Consider the following 19,374-nt stretch of genomic DNA (forward strand, 5'->3'; position numbering starts at 1 on the left):
CCTGTTAACCTTACTCTCTCTCTTGCTCCGTCTGCACACTGCCTCAGATCTATACTTAGACTGTAAGCTCTTCCACTCCGAGACTGAATCCTGGTGGACTTTAAATCACAGTGCACACTTTGAGCTGCATAATCTGCTTGGAAGGTTAACATGCTCTGCTCTGAGCACAAAGGGGCTCACATGGAGAACAGCAGCTGTTTAGGTTTGCAAGAGGAACACAGACAAGACATGATCACTCCCATTGATACACTGTCAGAAAGGGAATAGTTATTTAAAGCAGAAACCAATGCTGGCAACAGCCACCCATGAAAAACATCAAGATCAAAATCAGATTTATAATCAGCACCACAATGAATTTTTAGGAGTGCTCCAGCAGGTACACAGCTAAAAATCCATGCAGGCAGCTCCCTTGCAGATGGGCTGGTTTATTGTAGGCAGGATGTGAGAAGGCGGCCCTTTTTCCACCCCTGTACTTTGATTAAAAGTGTTTGAACATATGAAGCAGTAAGATCTGAATCAGTGCTACCTCCACCACAGAGCTGATTCTGACCTACAAGCTGTAAATCTGGTAGTGCCACAATTGTGCCTTTCCCAAATCAGAAGACACAGACTGACAAGATCACGTGATGCAAGAAGTGAAGAACGTGTAAAATACAATGCCTTGAACTGCTCGAAGCCTTTCCAAAAGGCTTTTGGAAATTTACCCTATAACACTGATAAAACCTCCAAAATACAGTGACTAACTTTTGCTCACTAATCGTATTTGCTATATGCCCACCTAGTGTATTTCTTAAGGACAGAAAACTAATACAACACTTGGTATTCTCTTTATGGCAACTAAAAAGTTGCATTTTAAAACTATTCTCAAAACAGGAAGTCCAGTAACCACCAAATTCCAAACTGTTTCTTTGGTCATGGGGTCTTCATCCAATCTCAGCTGAATTCTCACTTGCACAGGATCTGAGGCAGTAAAAAAATTACTGAAACAGACAAATCTGCACAGCATCATCTTTAGTTAATTATTCCAGAAAAAAACAGACAGCAAAGAACTTGCAACCCAAGAGATTTAGTTTCAGACTTGCTTTAATCTCAAATACTATTTATTTGCTTACGCAGCTTCTATACATACACATACCCATGCTGTATCCCACACGGCTGCAGACAGAGGACTCCTAACACCAGTTTGCAGAGGTGCTGCCAGTGGTGACCAGATTCTTGCTTCTCTCTAGGCATATATGCATAGTGGATGTGCCCCCATCCCCTTCTCTGCTTATTATAGTCCTCTCTCTTATTATAGGCCTTACCACCAGGACTCGCTCATCTTCTCTTCTTCGTGTTGCCCTACGCATTCTGCATCACGCCAATCCCAGGCTTGCTGCTTTGCTCACCCCTGTGTGTGTCATGCCCTGAGCCACTGGTGAAGGAGTTTCCACCTCACAGCTGCAGGCAGCTGCAATCCAGTCGGTCACAGATGGTATCTACACTTGAAGACAGCTCCCCACTGCTTGGGGAAACCTCTGCAAGAAGCAGTCAAGGTTGGAGGACACACTGCGCTTTAGCGGTTTGCATATATAGAACCCACTGGTTGGAAAACTCTGCAGAAATATCCTATTACCCCTCTCAAGTCTTGCAGAGGCACCTGTTTTATTCACTGATAAATCAAACTGTAATTTTAGTCACCTTTTTTTTTTTTTTTTTAAATAGGGGAGTTCAAACAGGCAAACATTTCACCAGCAGTATAGTGGCACTACATTCAGAAACCATTGATTTGTTCTCTGCTGTAACGTTACCAATTACAACATCTAAAACAAGGGAGCTCAAGTTCTTTACATAGACTTATATTTCAAGAATTAAACCCTTCATTGTCTGAAGTGCCAGTCCGATAAACTGGTACATAATTGCATCAGAAACAGCATGGCAAGGTGAGTTCAGTGCTACTGACAGTTTATCGAACTTTTTGAACCTGGTTCAAGCAACCCAAGACCATTTAAATCTGCAGTCAATGCCTTGTAGTAACAGTTCTGTTCAATTGCACCTCCTGGAAGACTAAGACTGAAGACTTCATGGTTTGGACTTGGGTTCTAAAACAATGATAAAATGCAGAACACCTCTAAAAATGGCTGAAACAAGGACTTGCTGATAAAATCCTTGTTATTTCCAAGTGCAAGAAAAATGTACAGCTAATCTGATTTAGCATATAATACCCTCAGCTCTGTGTCTAGCTAGACTCACAGCTAGCAAAACAAAAGCTATACAAACCAGAAACACCAAGATGTGAATTGCTCTGCTTACTCATTGCTGTCTTGCTACATTTTCCATTACTTTCCTTCTATTGACCTTGCCTCTCCTTGGCATGCTCGTATATGGACGGGGTGCACTGCTCTGGTTATGAAAAATTGAGTAACAACAGTAATAGGTGCTAACTTACAGTTAACTTTAATTCTTAGAAACCTTTCTTTTATTAGTGAATTTGCAGCTATTAATAACTAAAAGTCACATCTGATACTTTTTCTTAGTGCTGCAAACTCTGGCCCAAATCTTATTAATTTTACTTATAAAATAACCTGGCTCAGAAAAATATTCTACCAAATTATATTTTCAGTTACTCAGGATCAAAACTCAGTATATGCCATAACTTCAAATAGGAAAATTTCTACCTTATATCCACCCTTCCTTGGATCTGAGGGGTGTTGTGTATACATCAGGGTGAGCTTGTAGAACAGTAATTCCAAAAAGAACAGAGTCTCTAACAGAATACCAGGCTTGAGTTTAGTGTTGCAAATGATCTTTGTATCAAAGGATGCAAACATACATCCCTGATCACAGAAGGTACCTTTTTTTTTTTTTTTTAACATCAGACAAACTAAATTCAGGAGCTAGGTGATCCTGTAAAATAAATCACTACTACTTAAATAATACTTCTTACACCATCACATCATCAAGACTACTGAAGTTCATTACTTCTCAAACTTGGTAGAATATGGGTAAGTTTTCCACATTAAAAGCAGCAAAAGTTAAGACTCATAGGAGCTTTGAATTAAAATCATCATTATATCTGACAGCTAAAATAACTGCTTCTTAGAAAAATAAAATGCATTAAAACCTTATTTGTCTGCTACAATAAAATTTTAAGGAAAATAAAATACCACAAATATAAATTGTTCAAGTACAGCCAGTGTGCAATTAAATCAGTTAGAAAATATAATATAATAGTGCTTTGCTTCAAAATATACATAACATTGAAAATTACTTAAAACCAAGAAACCGAATATTTACCAAGTTTCAAACAGAGTTTCATCAAAATGAGGTAAATCTATGTCACCTGCCATTGAGCTTGGTCCTGAAATGAAAAACAGGTCTTCAAGGATATCTTCCCTTGTAGGACTTTCAAAGGCAAGTTTTTTCACACTGGGTTTGCTTATTGTATGAAGTTCCGAATTACTGTCCTTTACAGGACTGTAATAATTGTGGTCCTTGCTTGTCATTGCTGCAAGTGGCACACAGGTCTCACCAGACACTGTCATTGCAACACTGCTGTCCACCATTTCCATATACATACATTCATCTTCACTTTTTTGAGCTTCTAAGGAAGCAACAGTTGAAGTAGGGGACAGTAATTCCGCCAGTATTTCATCACCGTTACTATGGCTAGTGCACCCTGATACAGAGTTTGCGTTAAATTCAGATTCATTATCTGCAACACCAATCTGATATTGCAGTTCCCTTAAAAAGCTCTGCAATAATTCACTGTCACTGTGAGATTCAGTCTGTGGTTGGGTGCTTACATCTCCACTCACAGGTTTGTCCTGTTTCGTCTGTTCCACTGCTAGCCTGTCCAGTGAAGCCAACTTCTTCTTTTTAGCATTAAGTTTTTTCAACAGTTTTAGGCGAAGTTTTTTTGTTTTGTCACTATCTGACTCTTCTGTCTTCCCAGAGTTAAAGCTAGGTGAATGGAACTGAGTGACTTTACCTGAGGTACCCAATGTACTTCCTAACTTATTCCAAGCTGGACCTTCAAGAGTGGTATGACTTGCTCTTGGAAGACAAGTGTTTTGAGAAAATCCTTTGAAATTTGATAACGGATGAGTATTACTGTTCTGAGGAACCACTGAATTCGGGATCTCAGTTGATTTGTTTGTACCTCTGCTTTGAAATCCACCAAAGTTACTTGCTCCTTTGACTGGCAACCACACTTCACTTATTTTTTGCATTGAGGGAGTTTTGCAACTTTTCTCATTCTTGAGAGCTGAGGCACTTGAAGGCATAAAAGAATTATTCTTGTTTAATAATTTCTTTACCCAGCTTCCTACAAATCCTCTTTTTTGATCTTTGCGGGAAGGCTGAAAGGAATTATTGGCAGCAGAAGAATTGGTGACCTGAGAATTAACTATGATTTTGCTTGCATCTTTCAAGTCGGGTGATTCTTGTGTAGTATTCTCTACAGTTGAACACTTCTTGTTTAGTTGTAGTTGTGAATTTAATCCATGTTCTCTGTTAGGTAAATCAGTTCTGTCGCCTGTTCTTCGAGCAAGCAATGAGTCAGGTGGGTCAGGGTCATGTATTTTGGGCACAGGAGTAGAATTTGCTGGGTTCAACTCTTCTAGAGGTAAGCAAATGCTGGAATTTTCATATAACATGCAGTTATTGCTCATAGATAGACTAGCTCCAGCAAACTCTCCTGTACATGGAGCATTAGGTGAAAAAGCTGATCCCTGCTGTTGCAGTGTGACTGTTTCAACAACAGAGTTATTTCCCACCATCTGTCCGTTCAGCAACAATTTACCTTCTGAGTCAACTTGAATTTCTTCAAGCATCAGTGTTACAAGATCATCATGTGCCAGATTTTCTAAACCATGATGAACAATACCTTCATCCTCAGCTGCCTGCTGCTGTTTCTTATCTGGAGTTCTCACAGAATTTTCTTTGTGATGTTCTGCAAGTATTTTGTCTACAGTGTTACCAAAACCACAGTGTGACGCTGTGGAATTTGACGGTACATTATTAGGAAGAAAATCTTCAATATTTTTACTCTGGAATTGCGAATTCTGTTTTTCTGGCACACGGAATGTTTTCTTTTCCCAGATAACAATATGAATCTCTGAAGCAGGAACTTCAAATCTTTTATGTCTCTTGCAATATGGCCCCTTTAAATCATCACATTCAAGCCAAGTTCCTGAAAAACAAATAGCAACCAGTGTAGAGACTCAGAGACTTAAAATTTAAGTCACTACCTCAGATACTTGTCAAATATTTTTATTAACCCATTCCCCTGACAAGCAGAAAATAAAGAGTTTTTTTCTCCATTCTTTATTACATCAGAGAAAACCAGGATATTTCCACTGTAAAAAAATCAAACACAAGCAGAATTTCCAGCAATATTAATACATCAACCAAAAAAACAAAGCTAAGGGGTTTTTTTTGTCTGAGCTAATGATGCCGACATCTTGTCTGAAAAAAACCCACAGCCCTGAGGGAAGAACCATCTCTCAAATTAAGTTTCTTTGTGGACCTTTACATTGCCTGGCTGGGAGGCAGGCAGTTAAAAAGGAACTGTTCCTTTTAATAATCTGCCTCATCATCTGCAAATTGTTCATAGATCATGAGCAAATATTTTACAGCTTTAAGAATTTTAAAATAGATTATCTGTGAGGTACAGGATATTCCCAACTAGGCATTTCCCAGCGGCTCCCTCTTCATATTTAAACTCTGGCAGTATGATTTAGACAATTTTCATGTTGTCCCAATGCTTGATAAGACTGCACTCCATTCTTTCTACAAAAGCATGAGAATCAAAATACCAACTTTTCACCTTCACTGATTATGGAGTTCCCACTAATGGTATGACCATCGCACCACTAGTAACATTTCTAACACGGATTTGTGCCTCTCCCTGCCTCCTCAGGTGCAGTACTGTTCATAAACGAAAAGAAACTTAGTTAATGCTGGTAGTTTCATAGGTTCCCTCACTACCAGCCAAGAATGGATTAGTAACTGGCTTCAAAATAACCAATATCATTTGTCCCACAGCCATGCTCAGACAGTATTTTTTAACTTTTACAAAGTAATGAAGAGAAAAAACTCTACCCAAATAACTTTTGCCAGTGAGTACAGTGTAGGACAGAACGCTGCTGAACAAATCAGTTACACCAAACTGAAGCCTTCACCCTGAGCAACAAAGTTCCCACAATTATTCACAAAATTTTAATATGAAGTTTATAATACAGACGGAAGAAATCCTTGATATTATAAGATGGACTGTTGAGACTATTGCAGTAACCCATAACACAGTATTTGATATAGACTCATGAAGTGTTATAATAGAATTTATGTTTCTTACCATCCGGATTCAAAGACCAGGTTATGAAGTGCTTCTTATCTGTTTGGTACTGAACAACACATGTTATTTGGTAGGTGTCTTCTTCAAACTGAAATGAATAGTTCTTCAGGTTGTTAAGTGGCAAGCCTTCTACAAAATGTATCATTAATATTGAGGGTACTCTAATAAAGAAACAATAAAGAACCAGTTTATTAAAACGAAACAGTAGCAAAAGATCCTAATGAAAAAGTAAGGCAGCTCAAAGAGTATGTGGTTCCGCCTTTGCTATTCTGCTTTCACACTGGACTCTTCAGATTGCACAGTAGTCACAGGATAAGAATGCTCCAACTGGATATTCTATTTTGTTACAGATTAGGGGAAAAAACCCAACATCACATAAGGGATTTTGGTCATTGGGAAGTGGTGAAAAAACCCAGGAGACAGCTGTGGCATAACCACAGTAGGAAAGGACATTGTTCCCGAATCAAACTAGTAAACAGATGATCAAACAGCAGTTTTACCCAGCAATGGCAAGGGTTGTGAAAAGGCTGACACTGCATATCAGTTGTCTATATTTACTACTTGGTATTTTTGACCTGGCTCAAACACATGTGCTGGTCAGCATGTTAAACACTGCTCTATGTTTCATGTTTATTAAACACTATTTGCCATTTCAGCATTTAAGAACGATCTAGAATCTTTAAAAGTGAGTATTTATCAGAGTCTAAAGTTTAGCATCTCTGTAAACCCAAGATAATAGTTTGGTTTGGAAAGTGATACGTTCAATAACTGAAGTCTTAGAATTTTATGTATTTTATTTTCAAGTTCATATATGCAAACTTACTTTTCCAAAATCATCTGTCTTCTTTGAGATCTATCACCACAGTTATTACATGGTCCAACATGAATAGCGTTAAGTGGATGCCAATCAGCAATTATATTTGTGAACGTTGTTAGTGTTTTCCTACATCTGGACACACACAGAGAAAAAATAAGTTTAGTTGCTGATCAGAAAACAATAAATATACACACTTTGCCAGGAGAAAAAAAGTTATTAAAACATTATGCCAAAGCCAAATTCTCTTCATATTCATGCCATTTGTGTGAATTCCACTGTGACTGCATCACGTCCAAGTCAGCACTGAATTCAGTTCTGCCAAACAGTATCAGTCATCATTTGTTTTCAGCAGCTCTGTGGCCTTCAGTTTCACATTATTTGCTCTTTCTCCCTTAGCATGTTACCTTTGTTTCCTTTCCAGCATAAGATAGAGCTTGTACCAGGATCCACGTAATTTACTAGCTAATACAGAATCTCAAGGAGAGAAGGAAGCAGTAACAAATTACCTCAGAATCCATGTTATACAAGGTCTAGCTTTCAAAAACCAGTACATTCAGAGCAGAGATTACACAGAGGTTATATTGTATGAAAATACAATGTACGGGATATTAAAGTGAAATAACATAGTTTATTCATTCATTAGCCCCAGAAAGGACTTCCTTTATATTCAACGTAAGCTATTCAACTTTTAAAGAAAAAACAGTATGTAACAAAGCCTCTTGAACACATCCTATTAACCAGGACTACACATCGGCTGGCAGCGTAACAGCATTAATCGCATCTCACTTGGGGATCTACAATTTTATTGTATAAACCTAAGATAGCGGAAGGAAACAGGTGTTTTCAAATGATGCTAGCTGTCTTCTGAAGGTGTCTCTCTTTTTCTGATGACTCTAAAAGGAGTCTAAATTACTAGCTTGTACCTGCAGCTACAGAGAACTAAACCAATTCTAAAGAAATTCCTTCCCTGTAATACTATTTGAAAATAGGTAAATATGTATGAGAATCTGATTTTTTTGTAATCCAAATGAATATTACAGATATTCTTCAATAGCAAAAGTGTACTAGGACTATATTCTTTAGAACTGCAACAATATGTATACTCTCAGCAAAATATCAGAGTGACCATGACCAGGGACTCACACAGTTACCTATTATTTCTTTCTTAATTAAGTGATAACATGGTTTCCTAATATATGACATAGCAGTAAACTATTTGCCAATGCTAGCCTAAAAAAAGTAAAACTTCACCAGCAAGCTTAAGCTGTACAAAACCTGGAGATCTGAAGAAAGCCAACTATTATATGCAAATTTTAAAAGTGTAAGGTAGAACAGTTATATAGAAGCTACTTAAATAAAAATCTCACCGGTCCTGGTATTTGTAGCCACAACATAAACATTCAAACTTCCATGAGAAAGAATGCAAGAATAGTTTCTCAGCTTGTTGATCCAGTCGTAAGAGTAGAGGGAGCGCAAACACTGGGCTCTCCTTCATACCTTCAAAGATGGGGCAGAAAAAACAGCCACTGAATATTTGAAATCAGCTTGCAGTACTTCAGAAAGGAAGATAAGCTTAGTGCTATGATTTTCATTCCAGTTATCTGTTCAAGGCTGTACTTCTAATCCTCACAGCAAAGGGACTGATCCATGTTATTAGGTTGTTACCAATGATGATTTCATGACTACAGCATAGTTACAAAGATGAGAATATGCTCTCTAAAAAGTCAAAAACAGTCAAGGGACAAACCAGCTGATCACACTGTAAAGTATATGTATGTCACCAATAAAAACAAATGTATTTGCAAACTGTCTTGTATGCATCTGTACACGCTTATTTTTATGTACTGACATACAAGGCTTTACATGTAGAGTTTCCTGAAAGTAAATACTGCGATACTATGCTAATTACTTACCCAATTCACACTTAAGCTGAGGCTGAAGCTGTGTAAACATTCTGTTTCTGATTTCACTGAGGTAAGATTCTGCTTTTGGAAGAACATCTAAAGAAAAAAATACATATGCCTTCGTGTATTTATGTGTAACATCCCCACCCTTTCATACACGTGCCTAACCCTAACATGCCTCATACATACCCTAACATGCACTCATTCTCTGAAAACCGGTGCCTTTCAAACTGATCCATACTTGCTTAAAACTGTTGGTAAAATAGCCAGTGCTTGGTATTCACAGGTTTGAAAATTAGAGAAGAATTTACACAAGTTGTCGACATTTTACTGCAGCCTGCTAACCAGTAATTACTCAACCTGACAAATTATGGCTAAGAGCGTGTACCAACAGCTAGATAGTAACAACATTTAAGGATAGTGTAACCAGACATTACAAACCCTGGAGATTCAGAGATTAAGAGTGGATTTTAAAACGTAAACATTAAGATGAAGAGTCCAAAAATTTGCTTACATGCTTTCTAATGATGTTATACAATTCATAACAAAACATTTAAATGTATTGTTCCAGATTAAATACTGATTTCCTAAGTCAGCCTTTAAAATAGTTTTAGAAATACTTTGTGTGCTTTATGTATCTTATTATGTATTTTAAATTTACTAGTTGTTTCTACACAAATGCATTCTTTAAATGCAAGCAAGAATAAAACTTCTACTACACAATCATGATCATAACGTACACAAATTAAAGGAAGGATTTAGAATAGCTCTTGAAACTAATACTTATAAAATCTATCTATATATAAAAAGGTAAAAAAGTTTCTTGCATCTCAATTGCTTTTGATTGTTTTTAAGAACAGCTGTATGTAAAAGATACTGAAAAACTACACAGATGGGCAGAGTAAACATTACACCTATTCTCCACAACAGTACTCTTCATCCAATCTCCTATCCACTGTTCCCCAAATAAACTAACTGGGTTTGCAGCAATGCCTGGAAATGAAAAAGTTTAAGTTATCACAAACAAGACTATATTCCAACACTCAATATCCCCATTTAAGGGTTCTTGCACACCAGAGCTCCTTTGCAAATACAGCACAACAGAGGAGAAAGAAAAACATCTGAGACAGGCTCTGTGATGGTAGAATGCTTCCAGGTAATAGGCTGGAAACCTAAAATCAAACAGCCTGACTTTCTGGCAAGCAGATTACATGAACTACTTCAGAATCTTTTGGGGAATTTTTTTTTTTTGTTCCCCTCCAAAAAATAGTATGTCTTCTCTGCCACAAGGTGGATTAAACAATTTTTGATACACCTATTGTTTTTCCCAGAAAAGATATTAATTTCTTCAAGTTATCTGATGCTGTTCTTGGACTATAGTCTATATATATTCAACCACAAACTTTCCCTGGAATGTCTGTTGAAAAAAAATAAATCATGAAACGTACCGGCTAACCAGAGATCTGTATTAATTCTCTAACAGATGATGACTTAGAAGTTCAGACTTACGACACCAACAGGCCAGGTCAAGAGAACTAAGAAAAACACGTCTTAGTTTAAGATTCTTAAACTGAGTCCACAGCACAGAAAATGATCAAAGGCCGTACTAGTAGATTACAGTGTCACATCCTCCTCTGACTCCAGTTGTGCTGCCTGGAAGGTTGCCCCCAGCTGCTCATCACTGCCCCAGTGCCTGGAAGTTACAGTCCTTGAACCTATTAAGCTGCACTTGTGAGCACTCACTAACCCTTTCCAGACAAGGTTCCAGAACCAGGTTAATGCGTTTGCCTAATTTTGACTGAAACATGTTAGAAAGCACTATCACCCACACCAGAGCTTGTAGACCTCAGGGAAAGCATTCCTTCGAGTGCAGCTGCAGCCAAAAGAGAACATATGTTCACAGCTTTACTATTTTTGGTGTGACAAGGCAACTGCCCACTTATAAAAGGATATAAAACACAAGAGAAATTATTTTGAAGATTAAGATTAGAACAGCATCTTAATATGTTAACCAATAGAGGGGAAGGAAACAGGGTAAGGCTCAATTACATCATCAATTTGCAAATTCTCTGTGTGGGATATGACCCAAAAAAACAAATCAAGAGATGCTTAGTGTTTGATGCCTTCAAAGCGTGCCTGTTTGCCCCAAGAAAAACAATGTATAAGGTTACTAGGATTCTGCTAGATTAAGCACTCCACATTGTAAAGTCACAGTAATGGGTTGTAACTCATTTTTTTGTGATCCTGAAATAGAAGGAGGCATATTTAAGTGCACTGTACTAAATTCCACATATCTGTAGCAGGTAAGATCACTCTGAATACGAAGAAACAGCAGCTAAATTTACTCACCTTCTACTTTACTTCTTTTACAGGTATTCAGAAGCACAGTTGCTTGATTATAGTTTGTTAAGAGTTTCTGGAGTAAACATTTCTCATCATTATATTCCTCTGCTAGAGCACATTTTAATGTTTCTAAGTGTGCTAGTGCCGACAAAATACAATCTAACCAACAAAGATTATGTATGTTTCTCCACTGAAGACATAAATCTGTGTTATTAGCAGAATCTTTATCATCTTTGAGCAAAATTTCAGACGTTGTTGAGAAAAGTTCAGAATTTGGCAAGAGTTGTGTTTTGGGACTAGAAGTCCTAGGCGGACTTTGTTGATAGCTGTTGGTGTTGGCAGTTTTTTCAAGATCTGCCTTCTGCATGCGGGACTCCACATTGTTACTAGGTTTTTGCTGGTCATTTTGTAATACATCATGTAGGCTTGACTTGGGAATGCATAAACTATTCTGATAACATCTGACAACAGGGTCTGTATTGTTAGTGTGCTCAACTGTTACCACAGTATTAGTTCTTGATTTTTTTGGATGTGATTCAGAAGGAGAACAGTCACTGACATCACACAATTTCCTTTTCTTATGGACAGATGGAACTTGATGATTTTCTGAACCAGCAGAAATAATTATGCTGTTTAATGGTTTATAGCCAAGTGGATAGATACACTAAAGGAAAGAAAGAAAGTTACAGTGAGATCTACATAGCAATTTCAGGTGTACAGGAGCTAAAAATGTATATACCATACTCTTAAAATGGAATGTAAGACTTCTGGAAAGTGATATTTTAATGAAATAAACACATAAATTCAACATATGTATGACAGGAAGACTGTTTTTTCCAACTCCTGTCTTATAAGCAATTGTGAAGTAAATATATCAGTAGTGATCATCAACACTACTTCTCCAGTAAAGGCTTCCAACCCTTGAAAACCACCTAATTTTACTAAGGAGAGCCCTCTTCTCTTATTTTGCTAAATCCATTCCTCTAGGCTACGGATTTGGCATTATCATCAGGTGCCTGAGACACCACTGGCGCCAAAACTGGCAGGGTATCTTTCAGGCTAGCCCAACACAGACCAGGTGTTGGCAGGGTCTTTTATATATATGTGGCTAGTCTGCAACCAGAATATAGTCAAATCACTATTACCAATCTCCAGAACAATACTATGATTATTTAAAAGCAGGGAAGGATGGGAAAAGCAACTCGGAGACCCACAAGGCCTAGTCTCTACAAGGGCACCAGTCCATATGAGATTGCTACACCCTCCCCATGTACACGGAGCAGTGAAGAAGGGAGAGACAGCAAAACCACAACTCAAACATTAAGCAGCACAGAAATCCAAGTAAAGTTAAAACTTAAAAGGGGAAAAAAGGAAAAAAAAAAAAAAAAGAAAAAAAAAAACCCACTGCAATTATAACAACAAACCTATTCACATTACCCAGACATAAAGAAGGGAAAATAGGAGACTCACATCTGCAAGAGTCATGTTTTAGTTACCTGGATTATCAAATTTTCACCTTACTATTCTGATGCGTACACAGATTTATTTAGTATCATTTGTGTTCCCTTGTTGCATAAGGGAAACTCTGTTCATTCTTATCTACTCTTTTTAATTCTTCAGGGTAGCTAGCTATGCCTAAACAGTGCATTTACACAGGTTAGTTACGTTTTTGTCTGTACACAGGCAAACATCATCCAGCATATGGACTCAAAAGGGTCCAGTTTCAACAATCTGCTCACCAACAACAATCTTAAACTTAAAAGAGGTGTAACTGCTGAAGGTAAAGGCCTCTGCACAAACAAACAAAACCGTTAGTGTAATACCTGAGGATTTTCACAAAGAAGAATGGACTCTTGAAAATTAATGCGGTAAGTCCGTAAAACTTGGATCTGGCCCTTCTCTTTGCAGGCTGGACAATACTCACATGCAGTTGTTTCCACAGGATTACAATTCTAAAAAAAAAATTTTTTTTTTTAAAAAGCAGCATAAATTTATGTATTTCATGTATTATCCCAACATAAGACATACATCTATACCAAGACAGAAAACCAGCGTGCAACTTCTAAGTATAATACCTAATAGAATTTTAAAGAGTAAACTAGATTTTTTAAATATTTATAGGATATATTTTTGTATGCTAGTGTTCTAAATAAATTTATATTTTGATTTTAATATTCAAATATTTAATAAGGTATCTTTAACAACACAATTAAGCAACTTTTCGTTCTACTTGAACTGAACCACAGGATACTTATCGCCAGGGAGCACAAGCTCAGATCTTTGAAACACAAATCAGTTTTCACAGGAATGCAAACAGTCATAAAAATAGTGCCATTAAAAAATCATAGGCACAGATTTACTTAGAATAATCTTAATCTTTCGCCATTGTTATAGATTTCCGTGGAAAATAATTTTGAGAATTTTTTTGGTAAAATTAAGACCAATTAAAAATCTCTCAAAGCAGAGAAAAATATGAACTTTGCACACATGTAAAACAAGTTTCAACTGACTTTTCCCAAATACCCCACCATGTGGAGTGTCGATTTCCCTATACCAGTCCCTTCTCCAATCACTTGCAAACCATTTGTAGTCTTCTGGGTATCCATCATTCTGAGCCACTGGCTAATTTATGTCACTTGTAACAATGTCATGACCACTAAGGATTTTTCAAAGACTCCTGAAAAATAAGAAGTGAATAAAACAATTAAAGAAAAATTAGATAAATTTTGTGGGAAAAAAATACACCAACAATAATGCAGCCTGCACATTCTGTGAAAATGGATTCAGAAGAGTATTTTCTTCACTGAAAATATTTACTTTCTAGCGCAGATTATGAACTCAAAACTTTAAGTCACCTAACAGATTTAACAGCTTTAGGCCTTGAATTTGCAAGCTTATCTACGCATTGCTTTCTACAAGGTCTCGCATATTTTCCAAGTGCATTATGCTTTACAGAAACATCAGTGTTTTGCCTGAGCATCTCAGCTTACTGCACCTAAGCCTCAAAGAAAGAACTTGTTTAAAAATGGCTACAATAAGATCCCATACAGTTATAGATGGCTGCTGAGGAACATTAAAAAAAAACAAAAAAAAAACCAACCCACTGTTGCATCTTTCAAAACAGTGAATTCATTGCATAATAAACTATTAAAAGTTTATCCTGCAAACATTGCAATTTTTAACTACAGAAGGGCATCCTGCTGCCACTGCCACTTTTTTGAAACCTCTAATGTCATTTTAACAGGGTTACAGACTTCCTAGCAAACTAAAGCTCTTCCACAGTTACCATTGCTCTATAACTCCATTGCATATTTTACAAGTGACATTGAACATTCTATTTCAAATGATTTCTCAAATTCAGGGGGAAATTTTGCCTTTCTCACACATCACACATGCACAGAGACACATTTATGGAGGACAACTTCAGTAAGAACCAGATGCACGTCAGAAGGCATATCCCTAAGTCCACTCCTTCACTGGCACTGAGGCTAACTACACCCTGAATCAACCAGAAAAACAGAGATTTAGAACTACAGGGATCCAGTTCTGCTCCTGCTGACTTCAAATGGAACTAACTAGAATAAATACATCTCTCTAAGATGTAGGACATAATTAAGGCAAGTTGAATTGTGAAGTCATCAATGTAATATCTTTCAGCCATGACTGTTCCCTTTTCATCACTTTCACTGAACAACATCCTCTCCCACACCATGATGTCCTTTCAACCCTTTCTTACACTATAGCACTAACTCAGATCATACTTCCTTTCAAAAAAAGAAATTTCCCAAGATATTCTTGGAGACCTGTGTAAATACCAGTTCAACCCAAACTGTTTATAATACTGGGCAAGGATTGACCCTATAGAACTGAACAGAATGCTAAAATCCAACAGAACATGAATAAAAAAAAGAGCACTAGGAAAAATTTAACAACTCATTTCAAATCAATCTCTAATGGCAACTAAAGAGAAAGTCAAAATGAGATGATAAGGACACGTTCAATGCATTCAGCATTACCATGCTGCAGCGTACAAAGATACCCTGACTCATAAAACTAATGGCCGTAATGGAAGGTAAGAACATAAAAACATCAACCCACATGCCTTAGAGCGCATTCTTAGTTTTCCAAGTAGAGTTGGAAGATGTGCAAGAAACACCATGGTCCCAGACTCACTCAAGGTAAAAATTAATGAATTAGCTTAAAGTATACAAGCTTGTTGGACTATAAAGGAAAGCCAAGCTCCCCAATTTTTCATGCAGTGGCAACAGTACTATTACACTGTGACTCAACTCTCTTACCGTATAATAGTCAAGTGAGCACCTTGAGTTTTTTTATACAATTTGTGCAGATACCAACCACACTAAAACACTGAAAAACTTTACCCTCCATTCTATAGCTAGTAAAAAAAAATGCCTCTAACTTGTTCAGGGGACTTTTACTCAGTTCCTTGGCCTGAAGCAGTCTCAGCTGTCCAGAGTAAATAAAATACATAGATCACACAACTGTAACTCCAGGCAATTTCTCACCACACAAATACAACACACACTGAAAGGTTAGTAACACTAACAACCTGCAGGTTATTCCTTTTTAAGTATGCCTGCGTTTTATAAAATGTATTTATTTCTTTGCAGGTCCCCATTATACCTCTCAAAAGGAAAGCAATTTTTTTTTTTGGTTATGTTCTCTGTTACTTCTGCTCTTCTTTTTATCATTTAAATACTGTTCTGAGATGTACGATACCTCCCTCAACTATTATCACCCAGCAATAGTACTATAGTACTGGCGTAAAGACTTTTATTGCACTTTTGAATATAATGAACATTTAAAAAGTATTAATTGTCCTTTTATTTCAAGGACATAAACACAACAAGCAAATAAAACTGATCTGCCAGTACTAGATAGGCAGAGTTGTACCAAGTGGCCTGCCTGTACTTTGCAGTATTTGTAACATTACAGCAAGTTATTAGTGAACTTTGCACAATGTACAAAAATTGGGCATCAGATCAACAGCTGCCAAGAAAAACAGACAATTAAAAGACTGCTGTATCAAGTACTGAAACAACCCATTGTAGCAATGTGTAGTATCCGTATTACAGATGGGAAAGCACACAGGAATGTGCTTTCAAGCTTACAGAGTCACATTTAAAATCATTTATGCTACTTTCCTTCTTTTATCCTGGATACTTGAAAAATGTAATGCAAAATATGCTATGGACCTGATAAAATTACTAAGGCTATTGTTACGTTTCCTTGAGTAGAGGAGTTGATCTAATGGCTCACTGCTGCAGAATAGGGAGGTCTCTCTTCTCTTCTTTCTCTCCCCCCTACCTTCTCTGACAGCTCACATCCTTATCAGACTTTCCACAAGCTAAATGAGCTCACAAACCAGCAGAAACGTCAGTAAAGCACAAGTTTTTCTACTATTCTAGTGAGTTAAATTGGCCTGTGAGAAGGTTCAATGAGCTAAAGAGCTGACAGGGCAGAAGACAGAAGAGGGGAAGGACTGCAGAGATATGGGTTTGATGGATGGACTGTTAGATGGCTAAGGAATTGGCCGCGTGGCCACATCCAAAGAGTTCAATGTCCCAAGTAGAAACCAGTAATGAGTGGCGTCCCTCAGGGGTCTGTATTAGACCAATACTATTTAATATCTTGATCAATGACATAGAGAGCAGGACTGAGTGCAACCTCACAAGTTTGTGGATGACACCAAGCTGAGTGATGCAGTTGATATGCTATAGGGAAGAGATGCCATCCAGAGGGACTCTGACAGGCTAGAGAGGTGGGCCAAAGCGAACCTCATGAGGCTTAACAAGGCCAAGTGCAATGTCCTGCACCGGGGTCAGGGCAACCCTCAGTATCAATACAGGCTGGGAGATGAAGGGATTGAGAGCAGCCCTGCAGAAAAGGACTTGGGGGTGTTGGTGGATGAAAAACTGGAAATGAGCCAATAATGTATGCTTGCAGGCCAGACAGCCCGTCCGACCCTGGGCTGCATCAAAAGAAGCGTGGCTACCAGATCAGGGGAGGTGATTCTACCCCTCTACTCTGCTCAGGTGAGACCCCACCTGGAGTCCTCGGCACAGGAAAGACATGGACCTGTTGGAGCAGGTCCAGAGGAGGGCCACAAAAATGTTCGGAGGGATGGAGCAATTCTCGTATGGAGAAAAGCTGAGAAAGTAGGGGTTGTTCAGCCTGGAGGAGAGAAAGCTCCAGGCAGACCTTACTGTGGCCTTTCAATACATAAAGGGGGCTTATAAGAAAGATGGAGAGACCTTTTACCAGGGCCTGTAGTGACAGGACAAGGTGCAACTGTTTTAAATATTAAGAGGGTAGATTTATACTGGAGGTAAGGAAGAAATTCTGTAGACACTGGGGCAAGTTGGCCATGGAAGTTGTGGATGCCCCATCACTGGGAATGTTCAAGGCCACACTGGACACGACTTTGAGCAACCTGATGTAGTGGAAGTTGTCCCAGCCCACAGCAGGGCGGTTAGACTTCATTAGATTTAAAAGTCCCTTCCAGCCTAAACCATTGCATGATGCTGTGGTAAAAGGGACCTGGACCTTTTCATAATAGTAAGCTGTACCTTGTGAAACAGTACCTTATAAATAAAAATCAGTTACAAACTGTAGCAAGCAGGTGACAAAACACTGACTACATTACAGTGAAAAGAACATCTCCCCTTTGTTCAAAGACTAAAAAGAACACTTAAAACTGGCCTTCTTGTAAATCATCTTACAAGTCTTCTTTCCTTCATCAAGGGGATATTGAAAAGATGAAAAGAAACAAACAAAAGGAAAATATCCATTGCATTATTAGTCACCTCTCCATTCTTTATACAAGAAGAAATTAGACTATGAACGTTTTTCTGTATCTGAGGTCATAACCATAAAAATTCAAGTCACAGAAAAAAAAAATTACAATTTTGGCTACAAAATGTGCTCCATTAAGTGCAACTATAACAAGACATCACTGCTGTTACAAGGTAACTCTCTCTACTGGGCAGCCTGTAACTGCTGTGCATAACTGCAAATCTCTTTATGTGGAGGCAAACACAAATTTCTTCCCTGCAAGATGCCTAACCCAACCTAAGGCGAACCAGGATAAAACTGATGCTCACAACGTTTGTTACTCTGCTGTTCTAAAAGTTTCTTCTACAGTCAGTCTTCTCTTAAACCTTTTCATATTTAATACGTGTATGACAAGGGACAGGGACTACCCGTTTCGTTGACAAATCATTCCGTCCTTCCGGAAAAAAAACAGTGAGCAGTGTGGGGCAAACAAAGCCTGAACTAGTGTAGCGTATTACAGCCTCAGCTATGAGATGGAGGATTTCAGGAAGGGACCTGGCGCAGGGGGGCCAGCTCCCACCCAGGGGTCCCCGCCTGGTGCCCCCCGCCCCCGAGGGCGCTGGGCTGCCGCGTACACCCGCGGGGAAACGGCCGCCTGAGCCCTCAGCCCGCAGCCAGAGCCATCCACAGCTAACCTATGTTAAGCCTGTGCTCGGTGCACGTCTGCACATATGCGTGCACCCGTGCCTCAGCGAGCGCGCCTTCCATCGCACGGCGCTCCCGGCCAGCGCCACCCGAGCGGAGGGACCGCACGCCTCAGCCGCGCAGCTACTGACATGAAATACTCAGTCGGCATTCGGAACCCGCAGGGGCCCCGCTCCGCCGCGGAACGGGCACCCCGCCCCCCGCCAGAGGGCTCCAAGCACCCCGCCGAGCGCCGCGGCCGCCCCTCCCGCCGCCCGGCCTGCCGGGCCCCGCTCTCACCTGCTAGCTGCTGCCGCCGCGCCGCCGCTCCCGGTCCCCGGCGCCGCGCGAGGCACACGCAGCCCCAGGCCCGGGCTCCCTCGGCGGCCTCCCGGCGCGGCCCGCACCGCTGGGCACCGGCCGTTACGTGCCGCCGTCGCCCCGGGGCGGCCGGCACCGTAAAGCGCAGCCCAGCCCACGCCGCCGCCCGCCCG

At 39.2% G+C, this 19,374-nt stretch overlaps 1 protein-coding gene across 3 annotated transcripts; it reads right to left on the minus strand.

The window, feature by feature from the left end:
* Window positions 1–1,065: 1,065 nt before the first annotated feature.
* USPL1 (ubiquitin specific peptidase like 1) lies at window positions 1,066–19,342 on the minus strand. 3 transcript variants are annotated; one of them, XM_055802776.1, is made up of 9 exons: window positions 19,181–19,342; window positions 13,912–14,078; window positions 13,225–13,353; window positions 11,408–12,065; window positions 9,068–9,154; window positions 8,522–8,651; window positions 7,161–7,286; window positions 6,338–6,498; window positions 1,066–5,173 (listed from the first exon to the last, which is right to left on the minus strand). In XM_055802776.1, the coding sequence occupies exons 2-9, from the start codon at window positions 14,008–14,010 to the stop codon at window positions 3,273–3,275; spliced, it is 3,291 nt and encodes a 1,096-aa protein (XP_055658751.1). In that variant the 5' UTR covers window positions 14,011–14,078; window positions 19,181–19,342; the 3' UTR covers window positions 1,066–3,272. The 3 variants fall into 3 exon arrangements, with proteins under 3 accessions (XP_055658751.1, XP_005232105.1, XP_013150394.1); XM_005232048.3 differs by lacking the exon at window positions 19,181–19,342 and having other exon boundaries at window positions 13,912–18,888; XM_013294940.3 differs by lacking the exon at window positions 19,181–19,342 and having other exon boundaries at window positions 13,983–18,887.
* Between the last annotated feature and the right edge of the window lie 32 nt (window positions 19,343–19,374).

The sequence above is a fragment of the Falco peregrinus genome, chromosome 4, assembly GCF_023634155.1.
Source record: "Falco peregrinus isolate bFalPer1 chromosome 4, bFalPer1.pri, whole genome shotgun sequence".
Lineage (NCBI taxonomy): Eukaryota > Metazoa > Chordata > Aves > Falconiformes > Falconidae > Falco > Falco peregrinus.

Coding starts and splice junctions, on each gene's coding strand:
- USPL1 (XM_055802776.1), bottom strand. CDS start 14,010: ATGATGGATACCCAGAAGACTACAAATGGTTTGCAAGTGATTGGAGAA. Junction 13,354..13,911: donor TGGTGGGGTATTTGGGAAAA/GTCAGTTGAAAC, acceptor TTTTTTTTTTAG/AATTGTAATCCTGTGGAAAC. Junction 9,155..11,407: donor TAAAAGAAGTAAAGTAGAAG/GTGAGTAAATTT, acceptor TTTTTTCTTTAG/ATGTTCTTCCAAAAGCAGAA.